The sequence below is a fragment of the Oryx dammah genome, unplaced genomic scaffold (assembly GCF_014754425.2).
Source record: "Oryx dammah isolate SB20612 unplaced genomic scaffold, SCBI_Odam_1.1 HiC_scaffold_19, whole genome shotgun sequence".
Taxonomy (NCBI): domain Eukaryota; kingdom Metazoa; phylum Chordata; class Mammalia; order Artiodactyla; family Bovidae; genus Oryx; species Oryx dammah.
Window position 1 is genome coordinate 76,180,298 of NW_024070203.1, and position 24,907 is coordinate 76,205,204.

The window sequence follows — 24,907 nt, forward strand, 5'->3', positions numbered from 1 at the left end:
GGACTTCTCAAATTGTTCCATATCAGAAAAACATTTTATTTAGGAATTCCATGTACCCTATTCTCTTACAGATTTATATGCTTTCTTGGAACTGGGCTAGCCTTATCAAGAAAGTTCTCTTGTGATGAAATATAAAATCTTCCTATGAAGTTCAGTTTTACAACCAGATTTTTTTCCCCCTTGTTAGTAATGATTCTATGTTGTTATCAATAACAGGTGGGCATCCAAGATTATGGACAGGCAAGTCCACTTATAAAGGAAAAGGGGCCTGACAAAAATACCTGTTTAGAAATCTTCTTATTCATCTTGCAAATCTATGAGAGTTTCTATAAAAACTACAAAAACATCTAGAGGGTAGCTTAGCACAGCATACAGCTCTATTTTCTTAACATATCCTGAGTAGACCAGTCCTAATACTTGTCAAACATCCTGTTGAGGAATGGAAATGAGAATGCAACTAGTACAAGTTATCGAATTTAATGATAACTCAAGCGTGAATACTGCTGATGGGTGGGGAAAAAAAAGACATCTGAGATGTCTTTTAATATCAAAGAACATTCCATACCCCTTACATATGCATCTAGGAGGACAGTTTTCCACAACTGATTGAGTCTGTTAAGAACATAAATGTAACCTCAGAATAAAAGATGGTTGTTGAAAGAAAAGAATTCCTACTAGTTTAAAAAAAGAGTTATAGTACCTGAAAATTAGGAGGGATAATAATTTTGCCAGCAGGAACCTGTAGAACAATCTTCTCTCCCTCAAACAGCCAGAGGTCCCACTTGGACTGATTGATAAGCAGGGCCCAGGGTAGCAATTCTATCAATAAGGTCCTCACATATGGCTTCCAGGCTGACAGCTTCACTCGCATTGGGCTGTCCCACTGGCTCAGTTGCTCATTCCTGTGCCAAATACCACATCCAACAGACTCAATGAAACATGAAGACTTCAGGACTCAGGAAATGTGTTTAAGAATTCCAGACACACAATGCTCCTATGGTACCTCTTCACATCAGAGTCATGCAATGCCAAATTTGCATCCAGGAGGAAGAAACTTTTCATGGAATTATGTTCTAGATTAAGAATGAAGCAATTTACAGAATACATCTACTAGGAGATAAAAGGTCAGAATGTGACAGATACATGCAAACATCTTCTTTTTTAAAATGTTTTCTGGGGAATCTAACATTTTTGTGAACGTTCATTCATTTAATATTGAGAAATGTTCATAGAAAAACAGTGCTGGAGAACATTACCTGTCCGAAAGTGAAAAGTTTAAATGAAAGTTGTTTAGTCATGTCCGACTCTTTTGTGACCCCATGGACTATACAGTTCATGGCATTCTCCAGGCCAGAATACTGGAGTGGGTAGCATTTCCCTTCTCCAGGGGATCTTCCCAACCCAGGGACTGAACCCAGGTCTCCTGCATTGCAGGCAGATTCTTTACCAGCTGAGCCACAAGAGAAGCCCAAGAATACTGGAGTGGGTAGCCTATTCCTTCTCCAGGGGATCTTCCTGACCCAGGAATCAAACCATGGTCTCCTGCATTGCAGGCAGATTCTTTACCAACTGAGCTATCAGGGAAGCCTCTTACCTGTCAGAGTCCTTTTTATTATAGGGCCATGTGGGTTGAAGGAACTTCTCTGGCCCATAGAACTCATCAAGGATCTGAGTGGCTGTGCCTCCGGGGTGTATCTTAGTGGCTATCTGCTTAATGAGGGATGTTGAGATGGGAACAGCACAGTGTGAAGGGTCATCCTCTTCTCTAGGAAATGGAAAGGAAAAACAAGAATGATTATCAGATGTATTATAAACCAATGTGTGTTTTTGTTTTTGTTTTTTTTTTTTTTGAGAGCAAGTCAATTTTTGGTGCTTTAGGGATGATGAAACAGTTTGGGGAATGATCTGGGACTTTCCTCCCCAGTGCTTGGGTGGAGCTCTCTTGTTCCTCTACAGAAATTATGTTGTCAATTAGATTTTCTGATCATCCCTCTTTTTCATTTTGAATGCGGCTGAATTTTATCTTCAACTACAGAAGAGAACAGGAGAACACTAGGCAAGGCAATTTAAAAATAACATTCTCATAAGAAATCACACAAAAAACTCCATCCTTTCTTGCCCCCCTTGACAGGACAAGGTACTTTTTCTTCTGAATTTGAGGAAAAAGTTAAGGATTTTCCCAGTACCTTGCTTGAAATGTTAGGTGATGTACAAGGTCAGGTTCTATGTTTTGCAGTGGTTTTTCCTGTCCTTCTCCTGGAATAATTTGTGTTTCACTCAATCCCAGACTCCTCTTCTCCAAATGTATGATAATGGGGTCTGGAAGATGACTCCTCATGATAAAAAGAGGGCTGAACACAATCTATAAAAATAAAAGGACAGAACAACTTTCATATTTGCTTTGTTGCAGTATTCCAGCTGTTTGATGCTGAGACAAACTTGTAATAAATCTCTTCCCTGGGTCACTCTGACCTTAATTTATTTCAGAACAGGAAAGGTCAAAGTCGTATGCCATATTTTAGGATCTGAAAGCACTCACCATTCGCTGCTGCACTTGAGAGCTGGGTTCTAAAGTCAAAACTGTGCACCAGACATAAATAATGGAACTGTTTGAAGATGGCACCTGCACATGAGAGAGAAAAGAGTTCTATTAAACAATGAACAGTTTACTAATTAATCAAAATAAGGCGTAGATATAATATCAGTTTGAATGATAAAAAATTTAAAGTTATTGAAAAAAGCCATTAAAAAAAAGAATACCTAAGCAAAAACAGACTTCACTATGGCATAAAGTTATCGTGCAGTGAGTCAATGGGGCCAATTATTTCCATAAAGATGAAGGGATTTGTATGTGGAGTGACTGATAGTGAGTGGGAGACCGAAAGAGAGATTTGTGCTTCGTGGGAATGAAAGTGATGATGGTGGAGATTGAGAAAGAGATAAAAAAAGTAGCAGGTCATCATAAAGCTTCTTAAGCGGGGAGGACATGCTTTTTTCCCTCCCATCCCTTCAAAGCCCTAGAGCATCAGAATCTTTTTCAAGATATAACTCATCTCCATCTGGAAGGGTAGAGTCTTGGCTACAGGAACTACTGGAACTGATACAAATGTGTTGTCGTGGGATGGGGAGGAAAAAGTTTGAGAAGTAATATTCAAAGTCTTTGCATATTATTTCAGGCCTCCCCTCTTCTGTACCTATCATTTACTAATAAACTAAGTGCTACACTGGGTGAAGAGCATAATGAGAACTTTAAAATTTTAAAGTTGCTCTGTTCTGGACTGTGCTACTTCTCACACCTGAATGACGACGCTATACTCAGGGGCCTTGGATTCCAGGCACACGTCTCTCGACCAGTCTTCATCTCCCTTGGCCCTCACACACAACTCAGTCAGTTCGCTGTTTTCTAGTATGTATGAAGGCAATTTCTGTTTGGCTGTGAGGCAGTCAAAATGTTCTCGAACCACAGCTTGTCCATCTTGACCAATGTAATGCTGAACCACTTTTAACTCTATGCTTTGAGACAAGTAACTACAAATGATCTGTCTTCCACAGATGATAATCTAAAAACAAACAAACAAAAATCAATCAATCAACTGCTCAATCAATAAGACTTCCATCAATTCAGACTCCATGAACTGGAAATAAAGCAAACTTGGGAGATATTACAGGTTTGGTTTCAGACCACCCACAATAAAGCAAGTATCTTAATAAAGAGTGTGATAAATTGCACTCTTATGCAATACAAGATCTCTATATAAACTGATAATACAAACAACTTTTAAATCATATGCTGAATTATATTTTATCTTATTCACATTTTTCCTATAGTGTAGAAGCATTTATCTTTATAAAACACACAGAATTATCCATTAATCCTGAGAATTATTTAACTTTTCATCCAGTTAAGCATATAGTTCAGGGAAGGCATTAAGAAATATTAATATCTCTTTTGCTGGAAACTGATGCAGTAAATACTTTTAGAAAGCAAATCCCTGTGTAATATGAGTTTTCACCATGGTTGAGGAAGACAGGACTTTCAGATACAGTTTTCCTTATTTGTAATATTTTTCCAGGTTACAAAATATATAAGTAATACATATATGCCATATTTAAAGGTCTAAGGATATGATCTAGCTCTAAGGTCTAATTTTATGTGTCAACTTGAATGGGCCATGGGGTACACAGATATTTTGGCCACACATTACACTGGGTGTATGTGTGTGAAGGTGTTTCTAGATGAGATTAATATTCGAATTGGTAGACGTTCTAAAGCAGATTGCTCTCCCTAACTGGTGGGCCTCATTCTAGCAGCTGAAGACCTGAAAGAACGGAGAGCCTGGGTGAGGAGGCAACTCTTCCTGCCTCATGCTTGAGCTGGACACTGGTCTGTTCCAGCCTTTGGAAACAACTGAAACATCAGCTCTTCTTGGTATGTTAGCCTGCTGGCTTTCAGACTAGAACTACACATCAGCTCTTCTGGTCTTCCAACCTGCAGACTGCGAATCTTAGGACTTCTCAGCCTCCATAATCATGTGAGCCAGCTTATAGTAAACCTCTCTTTCCCCTTCTCTGTGTGTGTATGTATATACATACATACAAGTATATGCGTGTGTACAGACACAAACACAAAGACACACCCTATTTGTCCTGTTTTTTTTCCTTTTTGGAGAACCTAATAAGTATTTTCACAAATTACCTCTTATTTTCAAAACAACTACATAAAACAGGTGCTATAATGAGTCCTCACATTAACAAGGAAAAAACAGAGGCAGAGAAATGTTCAATAATTGGCCTGATGTTACCCCGACTGTCTGGTCCAGAGTCTGTGTTGATCACTACCATGATAGTCTGTATCTCATAAAATCAATACCTACCTATTAAGAAAACAGAAACAATATAAAGAGAATAAAGGTTGCTCATCATAAGGCAATGTATTATAGCAGAAACCAGTGGTTCCATTCCAAATAACTTCTTTTTCTTTGTTAGTCTTTCCATTTCTTTTGCTGTCAGAATCACTGATTTGGTTTAGGCCTCAAAAAGCAGCCCAGTCCTCAGGGAAGGTGAACACCTCTCAAGACCTCTAAAGGCTGTATCACAGTTGGTACATGCTAATCCTGGTAACTCCATTCCCCCACTGCCAATGATTAGTGGTGAACATGGGGCTGTTTTGGCAAATAATACAAAAAGGAAGGCTGCTAAAAGTTTCTGGGAAAGATTTTACTCTTTGATAATAAGGGAGACAATTTGAGAAGAGAAAACCCTCCCTTTTTTCTGCCATGGAAGATACTAGGAGAGGATATAGATTTTGCAGCTATCTTGAGGCCAGGAAGGCAAACTCAAGAGGACAGCAGAGAAGCAGATGGAGTACTGAGCGCCTCATTAACTACTCAACACTGAACCTGCCTTAAAATAGGAACAATAGTATCTGCTTCATTAATTTGCTATGAAGATTAAAAAGCCTATTTTTGTAATGGCATGGTGAAAGCATCCTAATTGATACATTTTCCTATGTCATTAGGAGCACTTTGTAACCACCACTTAAAAAAAACCTCTTACTTATAAATATATTAACAATTATTTATGAACTATTATTTATCCCAGACAAATCTGCTAGATTGATAGACCAAAAATTAAAGTCATTGTTGCTTCAACTTGCATTACTTGAATAGTGAGGTTTAGCAATTTCTTGAACATTTATTTTCCAACAGTCTATTCCTTAGAATCTTCTTTAGAAGGAACACGTCTGCAAAAACCAGGCTATGCTCAACTGTTATATCCTCCCTAGATACTCTGGCCATTATAATCTTTTAAAACAATATTTTCATAATAACAAAACACACCCAAGTCAACTGAACTATGAGTCCTAAATCAGCACACAAGATTTACTGTAGCACATGTAGGGGTTACTAGACACTTATGATAAGCCTTATGATGCCACAGCATTGCCTAATTTTGAATAAACATGTGGAAACACTGAGGCGGTAGTTAACTCTGTTCCTCTTCTGGATGTGTCCGGGCCTGGCAATGTGTGTTCAGTGCTCTTGCTTCAGAACCTTTGGGCCCCATGAGATTTAGGAGAGAATTTGGCTGTCTCTCACAGAAACCACAGAATCTCTGCAACCATCTGGGACTCACTTTGTCTAAAGACAAAGATCCTCTTGGTGGGTTTTTATAGTTTCATTTTCAACCAAAAAGCCTGTTAAATAGGCTTCAAATTTGATAAAAAGAAAATCCTTAAAAGTGGCCAGGGAGGAAAGGCCACTAAGATGAAAGGAAATCCAAAATGGCTGCGCCTTGGAACTGTGCTCTACATGGCTGCTCCCTCGCAGGGTTCAGCGGCAGCCATGCCTGCGTTCCTTCAAAGTGGCAACACTTACAGTGCTGGTATTTTGAAAATTATGGTTAGAATTTCAAGATTAATTTATCAGTTGAAGACAGCTACTTAATTTTTTTAATGTAGGGTTTCTCCTTAGTACACATTTCCAGGTTTTGCACCACTTCCCCTTTTTCTCCAAAGCCACAAAGATGTGTATTGAAGATTTCTACATATGATTTTACTTAGCAGGTTTCTGAACTCTTATTAGATCAGTGCCAAGAAGAATAGCAATATTAAAAGAATAATTCCAGAGCACCAGATGCACGGGAAAATGATATCTTAACCATGATTAAAAGTGTATGTATAAAGATACAAATATATATACATATATGTACATTAAAATTTTTAGAGCTGTAAAGCTCTCCTCAATGAAGAGATGGAAAACATAGAAGCAAATATGTGTACATGAGTAGTTGTATAATATACAAAGTTCCTGGGAAATGTTATGTGTGGTCAATTTTTATTGAATTGGAGAAATGAGAAGGGTCTAGGAAAGGCAGGGTACAGGCAACTAAACGTCATTGTTCCAACAAGCTTTAGCCAATTCTCCACTGTTCAGAGGCATGGTACATGGTTAGGGTACATCAGGGAGCTGCACACACTCACCTCCCCAAATGGGGTGTGGTAATTAGGCAGCTGCGGTTTCTTGTAACTTTCCAGGCCCAGGTGGGATAGAAGGAAAGAAGCCAAGACGTGAGGGAGGCAGGAGCCCACCACGCTCTTCTGGAAGCTTGGCTCCTACCTTCCTTCCTAACCTGGCCGCCTGTGGAATCCTGTGTCTCTGCTGTACTTTAACTAGAGCTAATCTGAATGTTAGTTAATCTACCCTGACCACAGGGGAAAAAAAATCCAATTTAAAAGGAAGTAATACTTTGTGTGTGTTGGGGGGTGGGGTGTGGAGGGGAGAGGGGGCAGACAGAGAGACAGACAGACAGGAACAGACAGAGAGAGACAGGGACAGACAGACAGAGAAGTGGGGAGAGAGAGAGAGAAAGAGAAGAAACGCTGAAAAACACTGACTGGGAAGGTTTTTTACAACTCGGATACATGCAGTGTTATGTCTGAGGTTGCCATGTGGTCTGCTGAACCTCGTATTACCCAGGTTCAGTATAAACCGCTTTCCATTTGCTTCAATTTTAGGCTAACGAATGGCTGTTTTTGTGTTTCACTTTTCCCTGCTCTGCCGAGTTTTTAAAAATGGCTCTAATATAGAGCACAGTCTCATATGATGGTGATAAGAAATGTTAAAACTCAAAGTAAGTTATGTGTGGAAGGCCTCCCATGATAGTGGGAATGTAAAATAGATTTTCCCAGTTAATGTGGGAGAAGAAGACACTTCTTCTCAAAAAGGTAAATGCCATGTGAGGGCTTTATGCTTCCATTATTTCTTTCCACATATCCCTTTTCTGTTTGGCTAGACTTGACCTTTTTTTTTTTTTAAGAGTATTTATTATAAATGGGTAGAAGCAGAGAAAAGTGTGAAAGGCATTCTCCCCCCAACACCCAGAAAAGGATTATTAACATTTAACAGTACAAATAACATTTGGAAAAGTCCTGAAATATGATTTGGCACCAGATGCCTTAAAATCTATATTTGGCATTAACAGAGAGTGATTAAAAGAATTCCTTAAACTCTCAATGCATGGAAAATTTTTTTAGTTCTGATTTGAACCCTTCTTAAATATTTAAGGTTTAAAAAATGCTAACAGTTTGAAAAACTCATGAAGTCGGCAGATGTTTTAGGAAAAATATATATTTAGTTATTTAAAAGATTAGCGTAGTAGCAATAAGACTCTGGTAAGTCAAAACAGTGAATTTTGTCTAAGAAATAAAGTACATCTTTTTAATTTGGAAATATGTATCAAGCATTACAAAAATATTCATATCCTTTGGGCAGGTAATTTAAATTTTATAGCAATTATTTTAAGGACAGATACAGAAATGTGGACATATATTTATACAAAAGATATTTATTGTAGGATCTATTACAGTGACCAACTGGACATTAACTGAATGTTCAACAACAAGGAAATGTCTAGGTGTGTTTCGATATACCACATGGCAAATGACTAGGCAACCATTAAAGGGATAACTTCAGGAATTTTAAATAACAGGAGAAAATAAACATTACATAAAGTTAGAAGAAGAAACAAGTTGGAAAATTGTGATTACAGTTCAATTTCACTCAGATGGTAAGGAATCTGCCTGCAATGCGTGAGGACCTGGGTTCAATCCGTGGGTTGGGAAGATCCCCTGAAGGCGGGCATGGCAACCCACTCCAGTATTCTTGCCTGGAGAATCCCCGTGGACAGAGGAATCTGGTGGACTACAGTCTACAGGGTTGCAAAGAGTCGGACACAACTGAGAGCGACTAAACACACACAGTCAGACTTCGAGTTGTTTCAAAGTAGAAAAAAATATACCAAAGTAATAATAGAATATATTTTTTGGTTGGTAGATTTATGAGTAAGTTTAATTTTCTTCATGAGGCTTTTCTGTGTTTCTAGATATATTTTATAATAGTTAACATAAAAATAACAGTGTAAACTAGTATTTATTGGGTGTTTTCTATTATAAAAGGAATATGAAGCATAAAACAGTTAAATTTGCTTGAGGTCATATAGGTAATAAGTACAAGGGCTGAGAGATCTTTTACAATCAGAAAAAAGGTAGGTAAAATTTTGTGAGAATTAAAAAATGTATTTTTCATGACAAATTTTTTTGACTTATGGTATATACTGTTGCAATAGTATCTACTCAAGTACAGTGTATATTCTAATTTATCCTGAAATTTAATATCAGTTCTTGAAAGTAATATCTATGGAAGAATGAGGTGTCTATATGTAGTAACACAAAAACACATGAGTGTTGCTCATGCCTGGAAATATTTCATTATTGTAATAATAACTGAAGTTCATTGGGTTATGACAGTGGGCCAGGCACTAGTGTAAGCACTATACATATACAAACTTCTTTAATTCTCACACCTACTTCACGAGGAAGGCACTATTATTATTCCCATTTTACAGATGAGAAAAGTGATTCACAATGGTAAACAGCAGCTAGCAAGGGTGCCTGTGATTTTAATCACTAGGACGTACCTTTAAAACATTTCTCCACAGAAGGACCCTGCCACTCACTGATTGGTAAATGTCCCCTGAACTCTGAACACAGAGCTGAACGAACTGGAAAACTTCAGACCAGAGCTATGGTAGTCAAAGCATCTGAGAACCTGTTAGAAATACAAATTCTCATGCTATACCCAAGAACTACTGAACCTGGAACTCTAGGGGTGGGAATCCAGCAACCTGTGCTTCATTCAACAAACCCTCCAAGGGACTCAGACACATATGCAAGTTGAAAACCACTAGCCTAGATGGAGAAAAATTAAGGGGAAATATGCTAATTCCTCATGGTTTTGGAAGGCTTCATATAGAGGAGAGGCAACAAGTTGCGTGTTTTCTGTGTATGCCTCTCAAGTTCTGAGGAATGGTAAAAACTGGCTAAATGGTAACAGATCTTGGCTCAAAATTAGGAAAGAATTTATTTCATTAATAGCTGGAAGTGACCATCTTGGCTCAAAATTAGTAAAGAATTTATTTCATTAATAGCTGGAAGTGACCGACAACGCCAAGAGCTGCCATGTGAGAGAATGAGCCTCTCGTCGTTCAGAGTATCCAACAAATGCTGTATGACCATTTCTCAGGCACGCCGGTTAATGGGAAGGCAGACCAGGCATTCTTGAGAGAGCGTGAGTGACGGAATCAGAAAACCAGTGGGTGCTGGGCAGATGTTTGTTGAGAGCACGTCCATGAAAGCAAGCTCTGAGGGCAGATGGGAGAAACGATTCTTGTTTTTAAGACTTTCCAGCTCAAGGCCCACTCTAGCCATGCTGGTCTCCTGAGTCCTTGAGTAAGATCCATTTGTCCCGTATTTGTATCTTTGTTTATCCTATACTGTTGAGTGGGAATGCCCTCTCTTAATCTCAATTTGACATGCTTTGTAAAGCCTAGTTCAGGTCAAATCTTCTTAGTGAAACCTCTAAATTCCCTTCACACTTACTGTCAGCCATACACATTGTTGGGTTTACATAGATTTATATAAATTTACACTGTGAGAGCAAAGGCTGTGTCACATACTTCAAGTCTTCCATTTTACCCTGTTCTACAGGAGACAATCAACAAGTACTTGGGGGAATGGTCAGTTGACGGGGAACACTCTTCCATGCTTTTTTTCTGAGACCCTGCTGCTACCGTACTCTTCTCACTTGTTGCTCTCAATAATGAAAGCACGAAGTTCAGCTCCCTGATTAGGTGCAGACCAAGAATGCACATGGTACGGGTCCTACTGTTCACCTTACCAGTTGCCTCCTGCTTGCCCCCTGGGCACACAGCAGTGAAGGGGCCCCAGGTGTTCGATACGGAAAGCTCCCTTTTTCCTTTTCCAGGGACTGGTGCTGTGTCTATCACGTCTTCAGTTCACATAAGCTTTGGATAGATTGTTACAATCCAGATGCAGATGTATATGTTAAAACTCTTATGACAAATCCAGTTATTATGTGTGCAGTGAAGCCAGTTTTCAGATTTTAATACTTCCTTTTTTTCTTTCTACTCTTGTCATGTGCTCCATGCTTGAAAAACATCTTTTAAAAACCACATTTTCACATCTTAAGAACACAAAAAAGTGTCAGATACTTTTCTCCCCCCGTTTGCAGTCTTAGAACTTCAAAAACAGCCAAAAGGAAGTTTTATAAAATACGTAAAAATATGTGCTGAGAGCTGAGGTTTTATAAGCCAAGAGTTAGACTGCAGTGGATTTTTACTGCAGTTAATATTAACTCCTAGGAAAAGAACGCTTGCTGGAGACCCAGGCCCACTCTGCCATGGGAAAGAACCTTGACACTTTCTTGTAGGTTACTCTTGCATGCCTGAGAATCAACTCCTGGTTATCCACTGCTGGATTATCCAGAGTCCCCACCATCCTTGGCTTCTTTTCCTTCTCAATAAAGACCCTTTGGCCATTTCACAGCTCATTAGCACCTCCACCAGAAGGTAGGTGGTGACAGGAAGAAGAGGTGAAATGAAAATCAGTAAATTTTACTGCTCGTTAGCAGCTCTTGTAAAAGACCTGGGACAAGGGTACAAGCCATCAGCATCATCAGGATCAACAACAAAAACTTAGTGAGTGTGCATGCGCATGGCTGGAGCAGGCACAGCTAGGAAGAGCTCTGTGATTTTCTTTACGATTATTATCTGCATCTCTTTAAGTTTCCCTTCCATTATAACACCCAATGATTCAGAGTCGTCTGGGCCATGGACACACAAGAACTTACCTGTTTTTGCACGCCACTGACTCGCTGAGCCTTGATGATAAGTGAAGCAGTTCGACCCTTGTACTGAATAGTCCTAATAAATGTCCCTGCATGATCCACACTGAAGGGCTCTGACCAACGCCAATTGCCCCAACCTTCAATACAGATGTGCAACAGCTGGAGAGAGAAACAATAATCGTCATATTGCCAAAAGTGCCAACAAAAATCTAGTCCTAAAATGAAAGTCTCATTGCTGGAAAACCTTCCTATTTGTAATACTTAGCATCTGTTTTCTTTCTAACCTGCATTATTCATCCACTTCCAGCTTATTCAACCAGGCTAAGAATAGCAAATATGCCACATAGAGTCAATGCAGTTTTCCAGATCACATTTTAAACCTTCTTAAAAATAATTGTCCTATCAAATGGTAAAAGGGCCTGTTGAACATTTGAGGGAAGACTATTTCATTCATCTGGAGGACAAGAAGGCTGAAACGTGAGATCAAAGAATCATGGTCTTGGCTGATAGTTTATTCCTTCCTCTGGCTAGACAGTAATTAAAGCTAAATTTGGTTTGTAGCATTATTTTTGACCCTAAATTGCCATTCTTTATTTTTCCTTTTGATAAAGAACAAAACAGCAATTTGAGAATGCAATTCATTTAATATATTCATCCTCCTTATGAGATCACATATATCATATTAGAAATACCTTTAACATTTTGAATGTCTGTTCTAGTCCCTTTCTTAGTATGTATTTATTGTAATTTTTACCAGTTAAGTCCCTGATCCACATTCACGTTTATTCACATAGTATTGCCACTTTTCGTAATACTTAGATTTCTTTCATGGACATCAAATACTTTCTATTTCGATTGCTACCTATTAACTGCAATTAAGTATTCCGAACTTAAGTCCACTAACTGAAAAAGTATTCCAAAACAATGACTGTTTCTTTAGGATACATGTTTAAATGAAAATAAACAATGTTCTTGTTCAGTAACTAAGTCGTGTCCAACGCTTTGCGACCCCATGGACTGCAGCATGGAGGCTTCTCCGTCCTTCACTATCTCCCAGAGTTTGCTCAGACTTATGCCCATTGAGTCAATGATGCCATACAGAAATAACACTGACATTTTAGGAAGAAGGTTTAGATAATATACAAACAACATTTCCCTTCATATCATACATAATGTTTAAAAGAGCTAACCAAAGGTTAATCACATGAAACATTTTCCAATTAACAGAATAAATAAAACTTTGAAAATATTATATAAGAGCTATCACAGTGGGCTCTTAAGTACATTAAGGACTTCATGAGAACTGCCATAATAATGAAGTCTTTTGATAGCAACATTATTTTTTTTTAGTTTAAACATTAAGAGGAACCCTTATAAAGTGCTTAAACTTGAAAATTTCCCAAGGTCACTGTTCATCATAATGTAACATTTGGTGGAAAATTCAGAGAGATATTTTTTGTTTTGTTTTTAAATATCTTAAAATACTTAAAAAAAAATCTCGTAACTCATCTCCCTGCTTTTAATATGGCCCCACTCAGTTCTTCCTCCATACAACTGCCAGTGATCTTGTGAAATCAAAAGGCTACCAGTCAGATGATTTCTAAAAAAAGAAGTCTAACAGCAAAAGAATAAAAAAATAAAAAAAATCCTGGACAGCAAATAAAATACCTTTAGGGAAAATTTGGTTTTATATACAGTCTTCAACATAAAAGTACCAGAGTATCTTTGATGTTTAAATATTAGTTACAGGGGAAAAAAGGAAAAACAATAGTGGTGTTTGGAACCATTTCAGTTTTTTGTAGCAGCAACTGGGAATAAAGCTCAGGGTACACACAAAACTAAAAGAAACAAAGAAAGTTGTTTTCTTTGGAGGGACTAGTAGCTGGAAATGACAAAAAATAATGAGGCAAGGTACTTAAGGTCAAGCTCAGCTGTATTTTTCTTGAAAATTCCATAGCTTCTAAAGAAAGTTTTAATGTACACAGCGTAATTTTAATTGAGGAGTGTTCACATTTGCATATGAGCTCAATCTTAGGTAGCTGTTCACTCTGTGTGCACAGCTTTTAATGACGGAATGTCACCAAGGAATATGCTGTCGGGTTTTGCTTGGCAGCTATTTGTTCTCAAAACGTTGGCACATATATCACATACATTGTCCTTGAATTATGAAAATTCAGATATGTCTGGAGTTAGTACACACAGAAAAGTTAGGTGGGAGAAAAACATGACGTTTCTTCCCACCTGTATGACCAACAGAATATTTGTAATGTCTGGCCTGCAGTTAAAAAACATTTAAATACCACTGGCAACTACATGTATATATAATTTAATAGGGAAGGAATGACATTCCTCAGAGAGAAAAATCTACAGAAAGGAATTCAGGAGGCCTGGCAGTACTTCAGCCCTAGTACCCCAGTACTTCAGCAGTACTTCAGTACAGTGCCCAGTACTTCCCATGGCACTGGCAGGGTGCTCAGGTACCCCTGGACATCAAATGAGGGTGGAAAATCCTGTACTTGTTGGACTGATTCACTAAATTTCACTGTTATAGGTACTGAGAAGTCTCCATTTAATAACAAATACCCATATGTCTATTTTTATTTCTATAGCAAAGAAACTATAAAATCAGGCATAAAAATGTGAAATTTGTATTAGATTGCCTAATCCTAATGAGACTTGTTTCTATTATTGATCCAATACATTTTTATTAGTCAGACACTATAAGGAAGGCAATATGTGAAAGACTATGGAGGACATAAAAAAGAGCTTTAGTCTTTATCCCACAAGGAGCTAAGATTTTACAGGAAAAGTAAGGCCTGTATAACTAACCCATAAGACGCATTAAGAGAGGTACACACTGATACAGGAGTCTGGAGGAGAGAGGGCTTGTTCAGGTTGCTGTGATTATGAGAGCTTTCTAAAGCATTTGAGCCTGAGAGTTTGGGTAGGACTTCAGTTGGTAAAGATGACAGTCACTGGCCGAGGGGGACAATCTGAGAGATGAAGTGAGACGGTTTGCTTGGGGCAAAGTTCATAGTCTCAATTGGTTGGAGAAGAAGCAACATGTCAAAAAAAGAGTGAGGATAAGGTCTTAGAAGCAGATCTAGATGGTGGCCAGCCCTGATGATTTGCTGAGCTAAGGATTTTGTGCTTTATTCAGGAATTAGCCTTGTGTAGAGATGAGCGATGTGTTGAAAGGATGGTGAGAGCAGAGTGTGGAGGGGTCTGGACAACTGCAACAGAATGAGAGCAATGTGGGCCAGAAACAGGAGAGAGGAAGGATCGGGCTTAACAAAATATCACTATCCATTCTGCCTAGAGCCCACGGTGTCTTTAACGTTCTCTTAACAATTTGGAAATTTTCTTTCCCCTTGTTTCCATTAAGTTTCCCTTTCAGATTCACTTCCTTTACCATCTTTCTTTTCCATTCAGGTTTTTCACTCTCTGTGGCCTACTTAGCTAGTGTCTAATTTTTTCCATTGGGAGGAAAAATAGTCAAATAGGAACCACTCTTGTTTGAACTTTTCAGTGGGAAATGAAATGAAGTATAAGGCAGGTTGTACAGTAGCCACACTCAATGGAAGGCCTCAAGGGGCTACACTGACATTTTTTTCTAGCAGACTGCCCTATTCCAGGGCCACACTGGCAGCAAGATCAAATTCCACTGAAGACCTCAAATGGGAGCATAGAACTTTCCACTCATTTTTTTCAATAAAAAATAAAACTTAAAACTGAATTACTGATCAGGGGCTTGGGGATCAGCTCTCAGGACCACCCACAGTCACATCCAAAGGGAGAATTCCTGAGTCGACAGATTACAGAGGAAAGAAAAACAAAATGAAATCTAGGATAACAGGGTACACCAAGGAAGAGAAAGAGGAGGGCTGTTAAGAAAAAACTTTAAAAGATATCCGAAATATAAATGAAAGTACTAGATACTTTTCTGTGAACTTTATTTCACTATTCATTTAAAAATTGTTATCAAGATGCTTTCTACCTAGTCAGAAATTGAAAATTTGTCTTCAGAGACATTTGCATATTTTTTGTACTTTATAGTAATTTATTGTACAGTAATATGCAATGTTCCAAAAAGAAACTGAAAATCTAAATAATTTAAACATATTTCTCCAATATATTTTATTCTTGACAGAAATTTTAGTTCTGAAAAAGTTATGTGAAATGCAAGTGAAAGAAACTACTGAATATATGCTTGTAGTAAATATATAGTATATAATATATACAAAAGCTTAAGCATCATATTTGTTTTTTAAACTTCTAAACTCATATCTATATCTCAAGAGCCTAGTGCACAGTAGGCACTGAATAAAATATCTGTTGAATAAAAAAATCAGGATTTTTGAAAATTAACCAAAATAACTTAAAGGAGATATCAAAAAATTTTAGTGGTGATATTTGGGCATAAAATGAGAATCAAAATATTCAGAAACAATTTCTATTTTGAGTGACGTTTCAATATAGATTTATAGATTTGCTTTACGTGGATAACAATACTAGATTAAGCTACACATCAATGAAATCCCTAAAATCTATAATTCAGACACTGCAACATGATACTAAAGCATAAAGTAGACCCTAAATGATATATAACAGGTAAGCATGACAAATGAAAATTAAGTTAAAATATGAACAAATTCTTGTCTATCCAAAATAACATCTAAAAAGCTACAGATCAAATTAAATAGATCAAAGCTAGATTGCTTGTTTAGAATGCATAAGTGGAACTAACAGTACATTTCACATCAATAAACTAACATGAAAACAAAATGAAATATGTTGCTCATTATTGCTTTTTTAAGGCAGTTGAATTTCAGGATGTTCAGAGTATCTGAAATAATGCTGCAAAATATCTAGATAGTTGCTAATCCTTGGTGTCACTCTGATTCAATATTAGAACTCTTAGTACTCTATATCTCCTTTTTATATTTATAGAGCACAACCTTTTGAATGATAAAGTAGAAATAAATCAATTTGAATTATTTTCTAGTGGACAACTTGGATTCTTTGATGCAGTGTATTTTGGAAGAAAGAGGAGAAAGAAAAAGATTTCCAAATCAACCTTCCAGGGGGTGATATAATGGTCACTGTCATCACACAAGTATCAATGACACAAAAGATGAGAGCTTACATGCAGGTTTTCTCTCAAGATTGTTTGAATTACATGAAAGCTACAAATTCTGTGCAACTGCATAAAGCAACCTCTTACAGGAGAAGGGAAACCTGGCACACTCAAACAATGGTTAGAATGAAAATTGTACCTGGAGAGTAATCTTTCTATAAAAAAATCTAAGCTTCAGATACTCATTGGACTCATCAATTCTAAATACGAATTTATCTTGATATAATAATTATAGACATGTGCAAAGATTTACCTAGATGTATGTTTATTCCAGCACTGTTTTAATAATGAAAATATGGCATTACTAGGACATTAGTCAAATAAAATATAGCAAAAACAATAACAGCTATCAGTTATTAGACACATACTTTGGGCTTTCCTGGTGGCTCAAATGGTAAAGAATCTGCCTGCAATGCAGGAGACCTGAGTTTGAACCCTGGGTCAGAAGAGCCTCTGGAGAAGGGAATGGCAACTCACTCCAGTATTCTTGCCTGGAGAATTCCATGGACAGAGAAGCCTGGCGGGCTACAAATCCATGGGGTTGCAGAGAGTTAGAATGATGACTGAGAGACCAATACTCACTTTTTCTTTCACTTCCACGTGTCAAGCAGTGGGCTAAGTGCTTTTTATATATGCTTTTATTTATTCCTTAAAATAATCTTAGGTGGGAGATATTTTTATTTTATGAATGAAGGAGCAAGCTGAGCTACAGAGAGGCCACAGTGCTCAAGAGGGCAAGGTGTAAGATTTGAACTGAAGTGTGCTTACTAAGAATCTCTCTTCTTAATCATACTTATACTAAAGAATCCTCTGAAACTATTGAAAAAAAAATCACAGCATGAAAAAAACATGAACAATTTTACTTAGCCAAAGATTAACCAGAAAAAAATCACATTACAAAAAGATATGTGCAATATATACTCCATTTTTTGTAAAATGGACAAAAAGTATACATGTCTATTCCTAAAGGGAGAAAAATGGCTAGAAAATATACCAGAATGCTAATAGTGGTTATCGTGGGGATGTGACCTTCCTTTTTATGTGTGTGTTTTGTGTGCTTTTACGTAATTTCCAAATTTCACACTATAAATATTACTTTGCAATCAGATAAAAATTAATGTTATTAAAATCAAAAAAGTTCAACAGAAAGCATACAGAGCCTTCAAATAAAAAGAAATTAGACATTTCTATTTTAAAAACTCAAAATCAGCTTCCTGCATGAAGTCTCCCCACCCATCCTGGTCAGTGTCGCAGATTTCCCTGGCATTCTGCCGAAAGGAAGACATGAGACTCAGTTCATTTCTGAGGCCTCCATCACTGCTCTTCACACAAGGTCTGGCTTGCTGTATTACTTACTCATATGATTCCTGGAGCAGTTTAATGAAATTAATTGAGGTTTTTTTTCCCCCTAAGGCAAAAGGTTCTTCCCCCCAGTTTAGCAAATATTTTCAGGATTCATATCTACTAAATGCTCACCATAAGCCAACTAACTTACTACACTTGGTGGTGGTGGTTTAGTCGCTAAGTCGTGTCTGCCTCTTTTGCGACCCCATGGACTGTAGCCCGCTAGGCTCCTCTGTCCATGGGATTTCCCAAGCAGGAGTACTGGAGGGACTTGCCATTTCCTTCTCCAGGGAATCTTGCTGACCCAGGGACTTTACTCACGTCTCTCGCATTGGCAGGTGGCTTCTTTCCCATTGAGCCACCAGGGAAGCCACATGGTGGAGACAGAGACGAATGAGATGCACACTGAAACCCTCACAGTGTAGTGGGAGAGGTTCAGCAAGAAGCAGCATAGTGTGAAGTTTACGAGAGGAAGAAAAACATTGTAGGACTCTAGAGGAACTATGCTTGCGTGTGTGCTAAGTTGCTTCAGTCATGTCTGACTCTTCGCGACCCCATGGACCGCAGCCCATCAGGCTCCTCTGTCCATGGGATTCTCCAGCCAAGAATACAGGAGTGGGTTGCTACACCCTCCTCCAGGGGACCTTCCTGACCCAGGGATCAAACTCTTGACTCATGTCTCTTGCATTGGTAGGTGGGTTCTTTACTACTAGCGCCACCTGGGAAGCCTTATCACGCTTGGAGAAGTTAAAAAGTGTGACCAGAGATTGATATATTTTACTTATCCAAGGAAATAACATGAAAAAAGAATCTGGAATACAATAAAAGATATTTTTGTTATTTCTCATAAACAAAAGCAGGTGACAGCCAAACTTGGATTGGTTTTTCCTGTACAAAATTCATGTCTAAAAAACCCACACTGATTCCACTACAGACAAGTCATAAAAGTAGCAAACTATAGCTTTAAGTAGGGAAAACCATTAGACCATTCAGGTATGACCTAAATCAAATCCCTTATGATTATACAGTGGAAGTGAGAAACAGATTTAAGGGACTAGATCTGATAGATAGAATGCCTGATGAACTATGGATAGAGGTTCATGACGTTGTACATGAGACAGGGATCAAGACCAGCCCGATGAAAAAGAAATGCAAAAAAGCAAAATGGCTGTCTGAGGAGACCTTACAAATAGCTGTGAAAAGAAGAGAAGTGAAAAGTAAAGGAGAAAAGGAAAGATATAAGCATCTGAATGCAGAGTTCCAAAGAATAGCAAGGAGAGATAAGAAAGCTTCCTCAGCGATCAATGCAAAGAAATAAAGACAACAGAATGGGAAAGACTAGAGATCTCGTCAAGAAAATTAGAGATACCAAGGGAACATTTCATGCAAAGATGGGCTCAATAAAGGACAGAAACGGTATGCACCTAAAAGAAGCAGAAGATATTAAGAAGAGGTGGCAAGAATACACAGAAGAACTGTACAAAAAAAGAGCTTCATGACCCAGATAATCATGATGATGTGATCACTCGCCTAGAGCCAGACATCCTGAAATGTGAGGTCAAGTGGGCCTTAGGAAGGATCATTACAAACAAAGCTAGTGGAGGTGATGGAATTCCAGCTGAGCTATTTCAAATCCTGAAAGATGATGCTGTCAAAGTGCTGCACTCAATACGCCAGCAAATTTGGAAAACTCAGCAGTGGCCACAGGACTGGAAAAGGTCAGTTTTCATTACAATCCCAAAGAAAGGCAATGCCAAAGAATGCTCAAACTACCACACAATTGCACTCCTCTCACACGCTAGTAAAGTAATGTTCAAAATTCTCCAAGCCAGGCTTCAGCAATATGTGAACCGTGAAATTCCAGATGTTCAAGCTGGTTTTAGAAAAGGCAGAGGAACCAGAAATCAAACTGCTAACATCTGCTGGATCATGGAAAAAGCAAGAGAGTTCCAGAAAAACATCTATTTCTGCTTTCTTGACTATGCCAAAGCCTTTGACTGTGTGGATCACAATCAACTGTGGAAAATTCTTCAAGAGATGGGAATACCAGACCACCTGACCTGCCTCTTGAGAAACCTGTATGCAGATCAGGAAGCAACAGTTAGAACTGGACATGGAACAACAGGCTGGCTCCAAATAGGAAAAGGAGTATGTCAAGGCTGTATATTGTCACCCTGCTTATTTAACTTCTATGCAGAGTACATCATGAGAAACACTGGACTGGAAGAAGCACAAGCTGGAATCAAGATTGCCGGGAGAAATATCAATAACCTCAAATATGCAGATGACACCACCCTTTTGGCAGAAAGTGAAGAGGAACTAAAAAGCCTCTTGATGAAAGTGAAAAAGGAGAGTGAGCTTAAAGCTCAACGTTCAGAAGACTAAGATCATGGCATCTGGTCCCATCACTTCATGGGAAACAGATGGGGAAACAGTAGAAACAGTGTCAGACTTTATTTTGGGGGGCTCCAAAATCACTGCAGATGGTGACTGCAGCCATGAAATTAAAAGATGCTTACTCCTTGGAAGAAAAGTTATGACCAACCTAGATAGCATATTGAAAAGCAGAGACATTACTTTGCCAACAAAGGTCCGTCTAGTCAAGGCTATGGTTTTTCCAGTAGTCACGTATGGATGTGAGAGTTGGACTGTGATGAAAGCTGAGCGCTGAAGAAGTGATGCTTTTGAATTGTGGTGTTGGAGAAGACTCTTGAGAGTCCCTTGGACTGCAAGGAGATCCAACCAGTCCATTCTGAAGGAGATCAGTCTTGGGTGTTCATTGGAAGGACTGATGCTAAAGCTGAAACTCCAGTACTTTGGCCACCTCATGCAAAGAGTTGACTCATTGGAAAAGACTCTGATGCTGGGAGGGATTGGGGGCAGGAGGAGAAGGGGACGACTGAGGATGAGATGGCTGGATGGCATCACTGACTCGATGGACATGTGTTTGAGTGAACTCCGGGAGTTGGTGATGGACAGGGAGGCCTGGCGTGCTGCGATTCATGGGGTTGCAAAGAGTCGGACATGACTGACAGACTGAACTGAACTGAACTGAACTGACTGACAGCTTTAAATCTTTGTGCAAACAACTTACTGTCAATATATTGTGGAAAATTAACTTTATATTATGAACTCATTGGCTTAGATTCTTCTAATAGCTTCTAATCGACCATAACCCTTGGGATTTTGATCCTGGAAAGGAAAGAGTCAAACTGGAACAAAAGTCATTGTTTCAGGTCAGATCTTGCTCTCAAAGCAGCCATGTGTGCAGATTCTTGGGGATGAGGAGAGGTGAGAGTTAGGGAGAGGACCTGCCTAAGAGAGGATGGTACAGAAAGGGAGGCTGAAGAGGCAATGAACTCTTATATCAGGAATTGCCACTTATTTTCAGAGCACCAGTCATCAATGAACACCAGAGAGTGAAGCATTAAAGGTACTGAAACATAGTAACTGATAGTCGTTTGGCTGTTTGAAATTATGCTATTCACTATCTGGCTGGTCTTTCTATATATATTCAGAAATACCAGGAAACAACAGGTTCTAGCAGCACTCCACTGTTTATTTTTATGAATGGTTATCACAAGGCAAACACTGATGAAGGAAGAATCAGGAAAAAATAAACAAAAAAACTGTTGCATGAATGAAGCAAACTGTAGCTTTGCATCACTTTTGACAATTCACAATAACAAAGAAGCATGGGAGGATGTAGAAACTTTCATCTGTGTATAGTTGACAATATTAGGAAATGCCAGCTGGAAAATGGGAAGTAGAAAAGGAGTTGACTTTATTATCTGCCCTTGAAGCTGGAGAATAAAAATCACCATTCCACAAATAATATAACAAAGGGCAATCCATAATATGATATAGTCATTAATAAATAGCAAAAAGGACATAAAAATAAGCCATGAGACCTTTGAAAAGATACTGCAAAGCAAAGGAAAAAGCATATGACTTACATTTACATACTAGAGAGAAAAATAAATTAAAAAAAAAGAAGAAAGAGTCAGGTGAAGAGTAGTGGTACTTTTATATATTATCTACAAAACTATGATGCTTAATGAGTATTGCTTGCTAAAAAGCTACCTAAATAGAAATTATCTAAATTAGAGAAAAATAATTCACTTCACAATTTTTTTTTTTTTTTCCAAAAAGATTTAAGGAGCAAATTTTCTCATTAGTTAAAATACAATGCTATGTAAACTTTTGGGGAACCTATTAATCATGAAACCAGATATAAATGTACACAGTAAAAAAAAAAGCATGAAATGATATATAGGCTTGTTTTAAAAAGGTCATTTCAACATTACACATATCTGTTGTTTTCACGTTTCTAAAGCACATGGGCTTCCCTATATTTAAATGACATACAACTGAAAAAACAGGAGCTGTGATACTAATAGCTGCCTTAAGTCTAGAACTGTGTGATAGTCTTTGAGGCTTTTCATCCATAATGCTACCATAAGGGGCTGCAAAGTGAAAATTCAGACAAATTTTACATGTATGCTTGTGTGTCTATACAGAAAAGGGTGGTCTGTCTATAAAATATGAAATAATTCACACTTAAAAAAATTAAATAAAATAAATACAAACAATAATTGCTTAACTGAGTAACACTAACAGTCAGAAGATTTTGGTGCTGGGTAGACACACTCTTGACAGAATGATAGTGAATGGCTGTCATGCTCATGGTTGAACCCAGCTCGCTCCTCAGTGGAAGAGATAGGGTAAGTTGGATTGAAAGAATAAAGAATACTTTAGGTAAGCTGAGAAATGGAAGCCAGTAAGGTAAACGGGAGACACTGTTTGATAGTCATTCAGACTTGGATAAATGTTCTGAGTCTGTGAGCCAGACTGTCAGTTCTTGTTTGCTTGAAAATCAATTTTGACTAAATACAAATATAAACCATGGAGGAAATCTAACAAAAGTTTGAATAAAATTGTTCTTTTAAATTTTCTTTTAAAATGTTCATTCATCATTTAGCAAAATTTAGTTGAATGTAAAATAGAAGACATGCCAACATGTGTCCTAAGAAAAGATCACGTAGTTCTATGCAATCTGTAACTTATTTTCAGTGATCATGGCCATTTAGACAATTAAAATTGTTATGCCTAATTTTTAATTAGAAAAAAAAGAAGTCAACAGATGGGATATAAAAGACATCCAAAAGTTTTACAGTTATTTATTTTCATTTAACTAAACTGCCTTGCCATACTAAGAAAACATTTTTGTAAAGGTTAAATAAAGTATTTCATGGCAACCGCTGCTTCTTAGTGCCTGTATAACAAGAAACATGAGCCAGCCAAAGTTGTGCAAGTTGGTTTTCTTTCCCAGTAAGGGAATGTGGTATCTAAGACCTTGTCCTAACTCATTTTATCCCCAAGTGTAAGTCAAGCAAGTCAAATATGAACTAATGCCTGAAGGGAAGTCCCTGACTCCAAAAGTATGGATTATTTCACATTTATCTTAAAATCTGCTCTCAGAGTTCTTAAAATTCACTAACTTGGCAAGTAAGGAATTATCATGAGAAATGAAATAATTTCATAACTATGAAGTCATCCAACATTCCATGCATCTGACACTCATTGGGCTTGGCCATGTCTTGGGCATTATTCTGACCTTTAGATAATAAGCTCTTCAATATCCTGCTCAGCATGGAAATAATTAAAAAGTGCCACAGTATAATAGATATGCCATTGTCTTTAACAGAGTTAATGCTTTTGTTACACAGGCTTGTGGTAATAGGTTATGATTAACCGCAATCACATTCTGAATGCTGAAATCTTTATAACATTCTTAATCAGTATTTCCCATTACTTACAAATGGCAAAATACCATGCTTTAATGGTCCAGCTGCATTCCCTTTCTCCAAGCACTCTGTATTAAAATTCACATTTAAAATTAGTTCAGTCAAGGACCTTTATGTTTAGACATCAAGAATTCACATTTGCAGAGCACTAGCTTGTGAAAAGCCTTTGAGTGTCTTGTAAAAAGCTTAAGGGATCCTCAGTACATTTTTCTCCAAAGCTATATTTCAATATCGAAAATTTATTGCCAGAGAAGGGATGGTGAGACCGTTAGCAGCACCAGCAGTCACTCCTCTGGGTGCTTCACAGTTGAAATAATCCCCCGTTGTGCCCTTTTGTGCAGGCTTGTAGAAAACTCTAGAAATCAGTCCTGGGACTAGATAAAGTATCTTATCACAAACTATCTTTGCTACTTTCTTGTGGAAGACTTTACAAGTCTTAACAAGGTCACACTGAAAACCATTTTTACATAATGACTTTGAAATATACAGGAGAAAAAAAAAAAGACCCCAAACTTCTTCCTCTCATTTAAATAGAGTAAATGTATTTACCAACAGAAAATGAAGAAATTCCAAACACCTCTATCCACTAGATATTTAATGACCAAAACTGCCAGGGTCCCATTTACTGGTGACTTCAACAAGGCACTATAACCTTCCTCAGAGGATATAAGTTTCTTGGAACCTCTCAGGAAACGGAAAATATTTGACGAGATAAAGGTGAAGAGACACAGTCTACAAGTCTTACTATTTTGCTGTTTCAATGACTGCTTAGAACTAAAATAAAAAAGCAGTTGATGGTGACTGGATCGTAGGTCCCAGGTACTGAAATGGAGTTAGTGTTTACAGAATATTTTGGATCAAAATCCTTGCCAGATGGTCCCAAGAACTGTTTACCTCACTGTTGATTTTAGCTA

At 37.8% G+C, this 24,907-nt stretch overlaps 1 protein-coding gene across 2 annotated transcripts in view; it reads right to left on the reverse strand.

The window, feature by feature from the left end:
- The window catches only part of VPS13B (vacuolar protein sorting 13 homolog B), a 772,631-nt gene that overhangs the window by 55,053 nt on the left and 692,671 nt on the right, over positions 1 to 24,907 (reverse strand). For both annotated transcript variants that reach the window (XM_040260994.1, XM_040260993.1), the window contains exons 44-49: positions 11,709 to 11,864; positions 3,297 to 3,560; positions 2,540 to 2,623; positions 2,187 to 2,362; positions 1,595 to 1,765; positions 701 to 902 (exon numbers count right to left, since the gene is read on the reverse strand). In XM_040260994.1, coding sequence (XP_040116928.1) covers positions 701 to 902; positions 1,595 to 1,765; positions 2,187 to 2,362; positions 2,540 to 2,623; positions 3,297 to 3,560; positions 11,709 to 11,864 — 1,053 coding nt within the window. The remainder of the gene's footprint in view (positions 1 to 700; positions 903 to 1,594; positions 1,766 to 2,186; positions 2,363 to 2,539; positions 2,624 to 3,296; positions 3,561 to 11,708; positions 11,865 to 24,907) is intronic.